This window comes from Gavia stellata, chromosome 16 (genome assembly GCF_030936135.1).
Source record: "Gavia stellata isolate bGavSte3 chromosome 16, bGavSte3.hap2, whole genome shotgun sequence".
Taxonomy (NCBI): Eukaryota; Metazoa; Chordata; class Aves; order Gaviiformes; family Gaviidae; genus Gavia; species Gavia stellata.
In genome coordinates, this window is record NC_082609.1 from 18,439,275 (window position 1) to 18,453,763 (window position 14,489).

The following is a 14,489-nucleotide window of genomic DNA, read 5'->3' on the forward strand; positions in this document are numbered from 1 at the left end:
GAAGAACTGAGTGCTTTAGATCTCCTCTAAGCAGGCTCAGCCATTCTGGTCCTTGAAATGCCAGTCAACTCCCTGAGGCCTTTCTAGGTAAAAAAATCACACTGATACCACTTTCATGGGCATTGCGTGAGCAGTAATGCAGCAGTGGAAATGTTTTAGCCTGTAACCTTAAGTTGAAATATAAAGTAACCAACTTTAGTAAAAATCCAGAGGAAACCTCAGGCTGCTCTTGGTTTTCCGCTGCAATTCAGTAGGTGAGAAAGAAGCTTATCTCCCCTGAAACAAAACTGCAGATGACTTGCCACCTGAAGAAGAGATGTAGAGATGCTTAGTGCTTTGGAGTTAAATGGTTTAGATTTATTGTGAAACAGACTGTGGAGGAGAAAAATAGGGCTTTTTTATTGTTTTTTGGAGATTTGTTTTTGTCTTGTACTGTTTTACATTATTTCTCAGTGTTCCTTTTCCCATAACAATGTCAGCCTTGTGACAGAAAAAAATTGTCATGAAAGAATTCTCCCTGAGTTTCTCGTTTCTCTGTACTGCTGACGCTTGCACTGATGATGGAAAGAGGTACACCATCAGGGTGTCTGGATAACCCACCTATTTCTGCAGCCCACAACATGGTTCTGGCAATAAGAATTGTCTGAAAGACAGAGCATGTCTTAAGATTCCTGTTAAGTAATTTATATAAAAATGGAAGCTTTATATTGGGACCCCATTTCACCAACTGTTCTTCAAACATTTTCTTCCCTGAGGTGGAAGTTGAATGCTCAGTAGTCATTTATACATTGAGGAGTACACAGGCTTTTAAAATACTTTCTTATTAGTGCACAGATGTATTCGAAGTGCCACATCACGAACATAGGCACAGCTCAGTTCTTGCCAAACCCAGAGACAAATCTGTTTTGTTCTGAAGCACTTTTTCTGGTGCTTGGCAATGTAAAATTGCAAATATCTGTAGCTTTCTCGAGCATAGTTTAGATTTTACAGAACTTCAGTCCTATTCACAAGGGGACTAGGTTGTTTTTTTTTTTTACACCAAAGTTTCTGAGGACAAAAAGGCTTCCTATATTGGGATAACATACGTTTAGTTCACAGCAGCACTTCTAGTCTTCTGAGGAGAATGAAACTGGCACCTTGTGTTCCTGGTGCAACTTTCTCTCATGATGTTAAGACACCATAAGTATGCTACACATCTTGTGATTAGTGCCTTCCTTTCTGATGGAGAATGTAACCTCTCCTCAGTGATATAAAATCAGGTAGTCTGATTTTGTTAGATTCACTAATCATGCCAGCTCAGATTTGTCTTCAAGTGGGTTCTTCTATGTCAGATCTCTTCCAGGATCTCTTCTTTTCATCTTTGTTGTCTCAAATTATCACTACTAAAAAGGGTGGAAAAATAAGGTATGTAAGAAAACGTTTTCCATGCAGCTGTCTCCTGTATGCCAAAGCAGTGGCAACATCCGCACAACCAACAGATATGTGTCTGTGATGTTTGAAAACTATCAGATTACTGCCCATCTGCTTTCTAGTTCAGTCGTAATGTTATTTCCTGTAAAAATGGAAAACACTGAGCGTAGCTACACATTCACTCATGCCACTCAAGCTGTTATGAGTGCCTGGATCACCAACGCTTTGCTCTCAATGAATGCAATATTTTGCTACTGGGAGAATGTTTGACAGTGAAAAAACAAATACTCTACACCAAGCAAAGCGTTGTGTCTTGTGGCGGGGAAGTGTGGCTGTAAGGCAGCCTGTCTGTGAAGTCTCAGTTTCAGATAGACTCATTCATCTAAAACATCAGGTTCTTTTTCCTGCTGTCAACTTGCTCCCAGCTGACTTTAACCCCACAATTCAATACATTTAAATTTTTTCTCTTCTTAAGGAGAAGGGCCTTAAGAGAGGATGCATCTGTTCCGTTCCATGGCCGGAGTGTCTTGTCTTTTGTGCGTTCAGGTATCTCATCAGTAACTTGTTTCTTGCTGTAACCATCTTCCTCTGTTACCGCAATGTGCAGATCTTCATAATTTTTCTCTATATGTGTGTGATATTTCTTCTCTCCTTGTTTGTTAGAGCCATAAACAGTTTAGCAGGTGAATAAATTGCCACTGTGATGCAACCATCATGACACAACATGATTTCCTAATTCTGTACAGTTTTACTAGATCTTCTGGATGTCTGTCTCTGAATCTCTCAGAGATGGCTGCCCCAAAGCGATCGGTTTTTGTTGTATTTTGTCTGAGTTGAGAAGTGTCAGTGACCCTCATGCATTTGCCTACGTGCTTCAGGAAAGTTTATTTGTTGAGATGTCTCTTAAGCACAGTGTATGGAATTACCAAACTTTGCCTCACCAAATTCAAAAGCATATTTTCACTCTGAGTTTACAGCCCGTTAATAATTTAGTCAAGACCAGGGAATGGCACTTGGTTTACCAGAAAGTTATTAGTACCTCTAAAGAGGTAAACTAATGCTTTGGGAGGAGAAAGAGGAATTTGCTTTTGAATTAGTTAAGAATTAATCAATCCATGAGGGAGTGGGGCAGTTTGAAGGTAAGTGTCACCAAGAAAAACTGTGTGGCATAAAAGCGAAGCTGGAGAATCCCAGTGATTCCTTCTCCTGCGTTGAGTTGATTGTTGTTGGGTTACACAATGGTCAGAAGTTTGCCAGGTCTCTAAAGCCTGTTGAATTTGGTTTTGGAGATGAGAAAATTAAATTTGGTTCTTTTTCCTTTCCTGTCACCTTTGTCCTTATAAACCTTTCTGATTCTGTTCTCTATTTTGAATTGAATAAATGCTGCTGTTTGTTTTTTTGAGTGACCATTTCTTTGTTAAGGACGAATTCTAGGAAATTGGATAACATTACACAGTTCCCCCTTGTGGGATGTAGTGAGCCTGAAAACTCAGAACCTCGGTGGCCCTGGGGGTCAACATCCCTTTGCTTTTCTGCTGTCTTCTTGCAGATGTCCCCCCAACTACAGTTCTTCTGTAAAATACGTGTAAAATACGGTTGCTGACTATGTTTGCAGACTTTTTATTTGATGTTCATAGAGACCAGGCATCACTGTTATCGGGCCCTTGTCTTATCCACTAATCTGTATTGAAAAAGATCAAACAACACGTTCGGGTTTCCCCCACACTGTAGGGATGTGTGTTGATACGTATTGCATGGAACGAGGTCTTTCATTTCCCTGGGTTTCTGTTTGGGCATCTGCAGGAGAGAGAGTGTCTCCATTGCACGCTTCCATAGCTCGAAGTACACCCGGCACAGACTGGGACATGACAAGAGGAGGTGAGTCAGCTCTTTGAAAACGCTCTCGGAGAGCAAATGATCTCAATGAAATGCATTCTTGATGCCCTTCATCAGTGAGTGCAGATTTCAGTCAATATTTCAGGAAATCTTCATTTACTCAGACACAGAGTACTCTAGCAGTGAAATTCTGTGGGTCTGAGTGGGAGTCCTGCCTGTGTATGAAAATGAGGGTCAGACCTGCACTTTCCTTTGGCACTGCTTCATCCCATTATTTTCAGTCATGCTCTGTATATGTCTGCAACAATTCCTCTCCCTCCTTGGTATTTATGCCCTTTAAATATAAATGGACAGTTAGCACCTTTTCCTGAGTCAAGTTATAAATATTTATTTTCTTAATCTATCTCTATAAGTCATCTCTAGCAGCCTTGTGGAGGCAACCTTGTCATTCCTGCTGATGTACAGGATCAGCCGCTCAGCTTGAGTCTTGCTTTGAGGGGTTGGAAACCGCCCAGGGCCATGGTGGTGCAATTACTGTGTGGCGTGTGAGGCTGAGATGTGAATTTCTGCGACCTGCTAAGCTGCAGAGGGTATACTTTAATATCTTCTGCATAGCTCAATTTACAGCTCTAATTTCTGAAACGAGAAAGGGCGAAAGTCAAAATTCACCGCTGAGTAACTTTAAAATGGTTTTCTTACTAAGCAAGTCTAATAGAAAACGCTATAAGAGAAATGAGTGCTTCCATACAGAAGACAAGCTAGGTAACTTTCTGCGCAGTCTACTTGTCAAGCAGCACATTGCATCTTCATTTCCTAAATGTTCTGTTCAGGGCTATGATAAAAGGAAGGTATCTGCTAAAAAAACAGGCTGCCTTCAAACATGACATATGTCTTTCAGAACATTGCTTCAAAATAAATATACTGGGTTTTTCCATTACTAGATAACCTTTCTTAAGCTCTTAATATATGTTATCTGACATAATATTGGATAAACCTGCTATTTTAGAGAGCAGTGATTAAGTGTAAGATTTGGTTCCTTCAAAAAGGAAGCAGTATTTTGGATTCTCTGATAAAATTGAATCACCAGGGACTTGCAGTAGATCTGGAAGCAAAACAAAGGTGGTGATTCTCAGGGTATTTTTGTAGTCTTGATTTTGGTACCAGTTTAAAATTGCGCCAAAAGCAATCTATTTTGTGAGACATGCTGAACCAAGAGATTCTCGGATACTCAGTGGTTTATCCTCTCATTATTTTCCCTAGCACCAGTATGTCCAGACTGGGACAGGCTGGGTTTCCCAGATCCCCTGGGCCAGGGCAGGACCTCCTGTGACAACAAACCCACAGTTTCCAACAGTCTTTGGACTTCTGCCATAAATTGGACAGACTTTAATCAAACGCAGAGTGCCTTGAACAACTAATTATCAGCTTTGAGGAATCATACAACTAGATCTACTGTAGGCAATTCTGAATTCTCTATGTTGTTTCTTTTGCATTAAGATTCACTCTAGTTGTTTGAAGTGTGAACTTGCGCAATTTAAATAAAAATATCTACCAGTCATGGGTGAAGAAAGAACTATTTCCACCTGTAAACCTGTTCACTTTTATCCACCAGAAAGGGAGTGTTATGCCGTTATACATTGCTGTGAAATGCTTTATTTCATGGGCTAGTTTCTTGCAGTGTTTTCTCTAATGAGAATGCTGAAGTTATGTCTGTTTTCAAGCTATCGATTGAATACGAGGGTTGAATATATAGTTTGAATATATATTTTAAATATTAAGCTGACTGGGTGATAGCAGAGTGCTTTCACAGCTCATTAGTGATGTTGGTGGGTAACTCGATTCCATCCTTTGACATTAGCAACTATAGATGCTAAATGAGTCAATAAAGTACGGCGTAAAGGAGGTTTTTCAATGGGTTTCTCAAGTGCCAAAGCTTTCTAAATGATGTAAAGAGAATTAGATATGAATCTAAAGGAAACTGAGACTTCCATGCAAAACCACATTAATGCATTGGGATATCTGTGTCTTTGAAAGTGTGCCTGTGCCACAATATTGCATTTATACTTAATTTTTAGCCCAAGTCAGAGCCTTTGCTTCAGGCCCTAGTTCTGCTACTCTTAATGGTGAAATCATAGACACAACCTTGATTCTCATTAGCACTTTGGATGAGGTAAGTTTGAATACAAGCCTGTACCTGGTGTAGACATTCCTCCCAGGAATGGAGGAGACTTGGAAAGTAAGTGGAGAGCCGAGTGAACATCCTGCCCCTCATGCCCCCAGGACGTGCCCAGCAGGGATGGTGGTGGTGGGAAGGAGCTCCTTCCTACCCTACCACCATGTGCATTGCTAAGCTGTAGTTACCACTCACATAAGGCAGGAGAAGTCGTCGTATCGTGGCCTGAGCCCGCAGGGTGCTGTTTGCTGCCACCTCCCTAATGCCTGCAGACGTGAGAATGGCACTGAGTAGCTTCGCTGAGCTGGTACCCAGTGCTACAGCCATAGCCGAAAAATATAGATAGACATGGCCAATGACCAGAATGAACTCACCTCTTCATGCGCTAGAGAGCAGCTCCTCTAGATTATAGGAAATTTCTTTCTGGAAATTGATACTTAAGATGGGAGAGTTTGCAAGATACTTTGCCTTCAAATACAGTTCTCATTTTTCCTTTTGAACGTGACTTTGTTTGGAGGGTTTTTTTCTCATTATAATTAGAATTCAGAAAGTGAAGGCAACTGGCCTACTAATGCTGCCTTGCAGTTTTAAAAATTAATGGCAGAAGCTGCAGGGCAGGCATCATGGCCTGGCTATAAGTCGTATTTGGGATGAGAATGTGGCAATCTCCCCACAGCTATCAGCAGGTGTATCACTTCAGTGGTCACCAGCCTGCTGCACAGTCCAGCTGCAAGCCAAGTACAGGATTTAACCACTGGGCTGTTCATTTTCTAAAATAAACCCAGGCGGTAAGAGCTTCACGTAACTAAATTAGATTAAAAATACATCTGGATTTTTTTGGCAAGTCTGTACGCTGTGCTAAGGTAGGGGTTTTTTTCTTCAACAAAGCCTCTTGAAATGGCTTCCTGTATGATAATCGTAAATGGGGACTAAAATGTAAAGAAGGCAAAACGTTTCCTTTCTTGGGTGTCATACACTGCTTGTTGAGGCAGGGTTGGTTCAATCCAGCGGTGCCTCTTCGTGTTTGCGCAGACTCCTGGTTCACTGACACCCCTTCCCTAGGAAATTCCTGTTGTAAATTCAAGATAATTATGACAGCCACTTCTAGACTTTTTAAAAAGCAGAAAAAGTTGGTGTATCCAAGAAAACCAAGAGAGTCTCATGTTTTCCTAGTCCAGTTCTTTTAGTGAAGGGGATCCTTCTCACTGATTTTTGCGCACATTTATGTAATGCCCACAGTAACACATTTGAGCCTTGCCTGTGGTCGGGACAGAGTTCTGTACAGTGAGTGCTCGACACGGTTTTGCTTGTCACAAACAGGTGACTGCCTGCTCAGATGCTTGATGTTCCAAGTTTTTCCTGCTGAGTGTTCCAAGTTTTTCCTGCTGGCAGATCCTGTCATTAAGCCTTGTTCTCTGCTGTGATGATTGCTTAGAGGAAAAATGCTTCAAACTAAAATTCCAGCAAAATTCTGAAAACGTGCTTTGTTTTTCCCCTGCTCTGCTATGCACCATATGGGTGTTTTTCTCATACCATTAGCACCGTCTATCTCCTTTTTGTAGCAGAGAAAAGACTGTCGCGGTATTTGCTATGTTGGGTATCTGGAACACTCTCCATTGTCATTCAGTTGAGGGAGCTGAGGCTTCTCTGAAGCCCTATCGGTATGATGTGGCCAATTTGACTGAAGCTTCAGGAAGGAAATGAGAATCCGTAAGCAGCGCTTTTGCAAACAGCCCATATCCCTGACAGCCATGCAAGCCTGTGCTGGCTGTCTGTTTTAACCCAATTTCATGCTTCATCTGACATGACAGGTTTTTGCACAAGAAGGCATTCATGTCACCTTTACACATTAATTTGTTTTAATGGGAGAGGTTCAGCTGCTTTCCGTGCCTGGTGTTATCTGTCCTCCTTGCTAAATCCATGAGAGCAGAATGGCTTCCTATGGTTGGGAGGACACTGAAGAAAGATTTGGGAGCCTCATTTTCTGCCACTGGCTCTGCCAGGACAGGCTCAATGACCTTAGCCAAGTCACTTCATCACACCGTGCATCCCGTTCTCCGCCTGTAACCTGGGTCCATGATATACCCGCACCCTCGGAAATGGTTCATGAAGCGCATTACCGAGCATTGGGTGATATTGCTGCTGTTGCTTCTCAGCTTTGCCTTCCACAGCAGCTCTTGGTGCTGGTTTGCTGCTGTTCTGCTCACAGCTGATTTCGCATTCTCTGGCTGCAGGTGCAGGCATCCAGCAAGTGTGCATATGGAACCACGGACTTCTGTTTCCAAGTCAGCTTTAAACAGCCTCTTTAAAAAATGGACCATACCATAACTAGAAGTTTAGTAGGGATGTTAACTGTTACTTTGGAATTAAACCTGTGCCTCGTAATCCCTTTGCAGATCACTGGTATCACTGAACCATAATCAAAGTGTTGTCATTTAAGTGATTCAAGATGGATTTTCTCCTCAGCATTCTCCTGAAAATTAAACCTCTACCTGAGATGTCTTAATTCAATATTTTATCATTTATTTCAACTGAGAAAGCCCCACATTGCTCTTGAAATCGGAACTGTAAAAACAAAGAACTACAGTGTGAGCTGCTAGCAGACCCTGGGGGCTGGGAAAAGTGAAACACACTTTGCAAGTGTTTTGCACTGCCTTTTCTGGTATGGAGTAGCAAACAGAAATGTGGCCGTTGCTTGTGTTAAAAGTATAATTCAGCGTTCATACTGCTGTTTGTTCCTGAATTAAAACATTGAACACTCTTAACAGTGTCTGTATTAAGAACATAGTTAGTACTCTGAAAAATTAGGATGACGCTGTCTATATTAAGGCTGTGACTAGGACACTTTAAAAAAAACCAAGAGTGTGGGAAAGTTTATCTGTGAAACACTGAAATGTGAAAATACTGCCCTGGCCAACTAAGCAATACTTACTATACTGTTTCATTATACAGTGCATAAAGTAGGAAAATGACAACTCTCTTTTTCGAAGGCTTAATTCCCATTTGCATTAAATTCTCACTGCATCTTTTTGTATGACTGTCTTATAAAAGAAATTATATTATTGGATGTGGATTTTATTCACTCAATAAATTGGCCTGGAATTTAACATTATTAGCATTTGAGAAAATACCAAGAGCATTAAAGGAAATATTGAAAGAGCTGGAACTGACACATTTGCCATAAGTTTAACAGAGCTGTATTTAAAAAAGTTGCCCATGCAAAGATATCGAGGCATAATGAAGCCTCCTACACACACCACGGAATGAAATATTTATACTGTAATCATGCTATTAATAAAACGATGGATCAGCCAGCGTCTGCTGCAACAAGACTCAGCTGAGAGACTGGTTACTGTCTAGAGGAGCAAAGCAACATTAGAACTGAGAAGCAGAAGCATATGGACTAGCTTGGGAATCCCTGTCCTGAATTAGCCATGTAACTGTGTAATACACTGACCTTGCAAAACAGTCTCACGTTGCAGCTGGTACCGTCCCCTTCTTTATTCCTTGCGTGAAGTGAAGGGCCGGGGGAAGAGGGCAGGGAGCAGAGGGAAGGTGTGCAGTTCTGCTTGTGCTGCTGCCATCCCTGTGTGAATCCCCATGAGAGCTGTGAGGGCTTTCTGCAGTGATCCGCCTTGTTTTCAGTTGTTGGTAGATGTAATTCTGAGGCCATCAGGGTGGTTGAGCTTGGTCAGAGCAGGGCAGTCTCAGGAGCTTTGCTGTCGGTTTCTACCCTAATCAGACTGCTGCTGTGATGCTGAATGGGTCATCTTCTCCTCTTTGGATTTGGCCCAGTTTCCAAGGTTTGAAGAAAAAGATAATAAGAGATTTGTATAGGAGAGGAATGACAGATGGAAATAAGAGGACCAGTGTATCTGGACTGTGAACTGACACAGTGGGTCAAATCTTAGACGTGCCCTTAAGGGTAACTGTACAGGAAAGTTTAACTAAAAAATAGATACTGTCTTGGTGCTCTCCCGACTGCTTTCCTGATTCCTGCTGTTTGATGTAGATGGTCACAAGCGGCATTCCCCAGGGCTCAGTATTGGGGCCAGTTCTGTTTGACATCTTTATCAACGATCTGGACGAGGGGATCAAGTGCACCCTCAGTAAGTTTGCAGACAACACCAAGTTGGGCGGGATGTTGATCTGCTGGAGGGTAGGGAGGCTCTGCAGAGGGATCTGGACAGGCTGGATCCATGGGCCAAGGCCAATTGTATGAGGTTCAACAAGGCCAAGTGCCGGGTCCTGCACTTGGGTCACAACAACCCCCATGCAACGCTACAGGCCTGGGGACGAGTGGCTGGAAAGCTGCCCGACGGAAAAGGACCTGGGGGTGCTGGTTGACAGCCGGCTGAATATGAGCCGGCAGTGTGCCCAGGTGGCCAAGAAGGCCAACGGCATCCTGGCCTGTATCAGAAACAGTGTGGGCAGCAGGAGTAGGGAGGGGATCGTGCCCCTGTACTCGGCGCTGGTGAGGCCACACCTCCAATCCTGTGTTCAGTTTTGGGTCCCTCACTACAAGGAGGACATTGAGGTGCTGGAGCGTGTCCAGAGAAGGGCGACGGAGCTGGTGAGGGGTCCAGAGCACAAGTCTGATGAGGAGCGGCTGAGGGAGCTGGGGTTGTTCAGTCTGGAGGAGGCTGAAGGGAGACCTTCTCGCTCTCTGCAACTGCCTGAAAGGGGGTTGTGGTGAGGTGGGTGTTGGTCTCTTCTCCCAAGTGACAGTGACAGGACAAGATGAAATGGCCTCAAGTTGTGCCAGGGGAGGTTCAGGCTGGATACTAGGAAACATTTCTTCACAAAAAGGGTTGTCAAGCATTGGAACAGGCTGCCCAGGGAAGTCACCATCCCTGGAGGTATTTAGAAGACATGTAGATGTGGTGCTTAGGGACATGGTTTAGTGGTGGACTTAGCAGTGTTAGGTTAACGGTTGGACTCAATGATCTTAAAGGTCTTTTCCAACCTAAACCGTTCTATGATTCTATGCACGTGTGAGTTAGCTTAGAGATCTCTCCTCGTTTGCTGGGAATGGAAGGGTGACGTTTCTCACAAGCGTGGTGAGGACACTGGCATGAGCCATTTATCCATGTGGTCCCCAGCCTTGCACCCCAACACATTACCAGCCAGACCCATCTGGATGCCCAGTTCTGCACCAGTTCAAACTGTATCCAACATCAGAGCACTGTACGTCAACATCTCCCAGAGAGTCTGCCTAGAGAAAAGCTGTCTGTAGTTTTGCTTTTCTTTACCCATGTCTTTCTCCTCTTTCTCTCACCTTTTTTTCTGTCCTTCATGCACCTTAATTATTATCTCACGCTGTGAAAACTAACTGCACAGCAGATGCTAACTAAGCAGTTACTTAGGGCTAGCATCCATACATAATGAATTCCCAGGAATGCTAGATTCTGCATATATATTGTAGTCATAAACAGAGTTTGATTTCCTGTTGTCCTGTGTCCTGTGCACTGTGATGGCCTGGAATTCTGCTGGATAACTTGCCCCCTGGCATTGCAGCACACTGCTGGCCGGGCCCTCAGCCTACCTCCTTGAGCAGAGAGGAGGAATTAAGGTAGCCATGCCTGCCGTTTCACTGCATGTAGATAGGTGAATGGATAATCAGACACTGCAATCAGCGGTAACTGGATGTTGTCCTCCCAGAACACTCTCCTGTGTTTCTCAGTTGACAGGAGTGTTTTCCTTCACAGTGAATTGCTGAGGCTCAAAAAAGAACAATTGAAAATTATATTGAGAGTTTGTTACAAATATGATATATTGCTACGAGGAAGTAACTAGTATGAAATGCACAGCCTGCAGCTTTCTTCTGTCGGCTTGCCCAAGCTAAATAATTTTTGATTGAAGTATATTTGAGTAGGTTCCTTTTTTTTCTCTCTCTCTCTTTCTCTCTCCTCAAAGACACTATTACTGGTGGCTAGGGCTGGCCAGAAAACGGCTGGGAAGTACTCTGAGGTTTAAAAATTGCTTTTTTGTCTGAAAAAAGAGGAAACGTTTCAAATAGCTTCCATGAAGTAGGGTGCAGAGCAACCAATAATTCAACAACAAAAGCGTCACAAGAGGAAGGTAGGGTCTGTGGAAGTCCCTTCTCTACTTTTTGGGGGTGGGAGAGGCCCTCCCTGGTTTGGAGCTCTGGCATTGAGCAAGGGCAGCTCTCTGCTCTGCACGGGCTGAAGTAGAATTGGACTTTGCCTCTTGACTCCAAATAGGGAGGGAGGATGCCTCAACATATCAAGGAGCTGGGCTGCTCTGGAAATGCAGCTTTTATCAAAAAGATCAATTTCTGTGGAACACTTTTATATATATAAAAATATTTTCTACAAAATGGATTTTTTGACAAGAGAAAGGAATTATCTATTATATAATTGGTTGTGCTAGTGGCTCAGCCGAGAGCAGCAGCAAACCAGAACAGTGGTACAAGTGCACTGGACTGTGAGAAATCCCCTTTCCAAACAGAAATAAAATTAATTTTGAATGCTTATTGGCATCATCCAGCTCATGTCACTTTTAGTAGGAGCAGAGGTTTTAAATTTGACCAAAATTAAGCTTAAGTTACTTTCTTCTTTTTCCCCTCTGCCCAGTCCATTTCCAACAGGTAGTGTTTCTTTCTTTTGCTTTCTGTACTAAAACATTATTTATTGTTGTAAATTATAATACCTTATGTCTGGACTGTCCCAAAGATGGTTTCATTTCCATGGTAATTGGATTTGATACCTCAGTAAATTCTTAACCTCCCCTCAGGAGTGTTCAGGCTTAATGAGAAATTTGTAAGGAGTTGCGAGATCCTCAACTGAAGTTCGATAGTGAAAAGAAAAGTATAAGATTTATTTTCTAATGGGGATACCTGAGAAAAGGTGTAGATGCTGACGACGTTAATTATATTGGTAATGAAGGAATACCTCTAATATATTAATACATTGGAATAATCATATGGGAAACAGCTTTGTTCAGGCCTTTAGCAACACCCTGCAACACAGCAAAGCATTGTTGAAGTCAGTAAGAAAACCATTTACCAGCTTTCAAAAGAGTCTGTGGGACTGATTCTGCTATATACAGCAATACGGGGTCCCTTTTGTAGTTCCAGGAGGGTAAGCTAGCATGCGTACAGAAAGCCTTGGTACTCAAGTCCTCGTAACATCATTTAAGTACTTAATGCAACTTGACAAGAATATCCTGGGAGACATTAACATGAAACATCAGTTAAAGATAGAAGTACACAAACGGTTTAAAACCAATAACCAAAAACAGTGAGTCAGATTTAAGTCTTTCAGATTAGTATTATTAATGTAATATTATAATAATCACAATATTGACAGAAGCTTAGACTTTTTTATATGTATCTCTCTCTTACTTGCAAAGTCAGATTATCCCAATATGAGTTAAAAGAACGAGGGTGATAGGTGACCTCGTGCACAGAAGTGGCAGCCATTGCAGGCCAAATAATCAAAAGTTACCAGAACAAGCGGCCAGACTTTTGAAAGGGGTTTTGGTTGTTTTTTTTTTCTTTTTTTTTGCAATTCTGTGCATGTCTGAAACTGGCTGCAAATATGGAGAGCTGTGTGAAGTTAAGTAGGAAGGACAGACAAGTGCTTGCTGATGTCTGCTATTAGGATGCTCAGGTGAGAATAAGGTCCTTCAGAGAATCTGTTCCTAACTGTCAGGTCCAAGGACTTGGAAACAATCTCAGTTTTTCAGAGTGCTTGAAAGAGTGCTTCCTGAGGCAGAGCAGTAAGTTGCATGCGGTTCTGGCCATGGGCACACTGTGTCCTTGATGCCATTTCTTGCCTTTCCTCATCCGGAAACAGCCATGGGAACAGCAGCTGACCTACACCAAGGGCAGATGTTCCACCATCTGCACAGAGCCCCCAGGGCTGTGTGGCAAGAGGGAAAATCTTTTGTTTCTTGCGTATCCCTCAAACTTTAAAACTGATTTCCCTCTAACAAGTCTCTTCTTACCGTATTTAATATTTTACTAGATTTCTGTATGGGATGTAAAATGTGTGTGCAGTGTGGGAAAACAAGATACTCGAATGTGTTGCTAACCTTCTGTAATTGTGTTTCACTCGATAGGGAAATACAGCAATAGGTCATTTTCTAAATGAAATTATTTTGCTTTGCGTTTTCTGAAGTTCACTTTAGTATCAAGCAAAGAATGTGTTTGCACTTTTTTCCTCTCTGTTGTTAAACTATGGGATCTCTCTAAAACTGTGATTCAGTGTGAAAAAGGACATCAGATTTTACTAGTTATCAGACAGATTTGCTGAATTTTGGCTGTGACAGAGAGGAAATGCTAAACAAAGTGGTTACTGTATATTCTGTTGCCTTAGAGACTGAAACATCTGTATCCATGCAGGCAAGTGATGCAGACATGGTAAGATTTGACTTCCTTACATTCCTGTGTTCATCTTGCTGTCAATGGAAATGTTTTATAGTGGGAATATGCTGGGCTTCTTTAGCATTGTATTTATCTGGTTGTGTGGCATGTCTTGGACTAGGAGGGCTTTTTAATTAAAGTCTAACTCTGAAGTCAGGACGCTCCCTAAGAAAAGATGCTTTTACATGAATAATTTTTCAAGATGAACTTGGAGGGACTTGAAATGATTGTTGTACTGGTGATAATTGTTGGATTTGTGAAGGTACTTGAGCATCTGGGTCTCCTGGAAGGCAATTATGAAGGTAGGATGTTAAGAAATAGAAAATATTTTATTCCGAAAGCCATTTGCTGCAGAGCATTTTACTTCAATCTGTGAGTGCATGTGCAGTGTTTGAGTATCAGAGGAGCTGAATAGTAGCTGTAATAACTTTAAATGCTTTCTTTAGACAAATGAAATGTATTTTATATGTCAATATAGTATTGCAGCTCTCATTGCAGCTCTGAAAATAAATGTGACATAATCTTAAACCATTCTTTGTCTATGTTTAAGATTGTTTTAAGAACTTCAATACAGATTTGTATGCTTTAGTAAACTGCAGCTTGCATCCCGAAGCTCTGAATGAAAGCAGGGTTTACATTTTAGCAAGTTTATCGCTGTAACTTCTCAATTTGTTCTAATTG

General features: G+C 42.0%; 1 protein-coding gene across 2 annotated transcripts in view; it reads left to right on the plus strand.

Moving 5' to 3' along the window:
* KCNIP1 (potassium voltage-gated channel interacting protein 1) overlaps positions 1-14,489 on the plus strand; it is a 282,312-nt gene that overhangs the window by 139,170 nt on the left and 128,653 nt on the right. The window contains exon 1 of one of the 2 annotated variants that reach the window (XM_059825223.1): positions 14,011-14,110. The exons of the other annotated variant lie outside the window; for it this stretch is intronic. Coding sequence (XP_059681206.1) covers positions 14,011-14,110 — 100 coding nt within the window. Of the gene's footprint in view, positions 1-14,010; positions 14,111-14,489 lie in introns of those variants that run through there. 2 annotated transcript variants of the gene reach the window in all.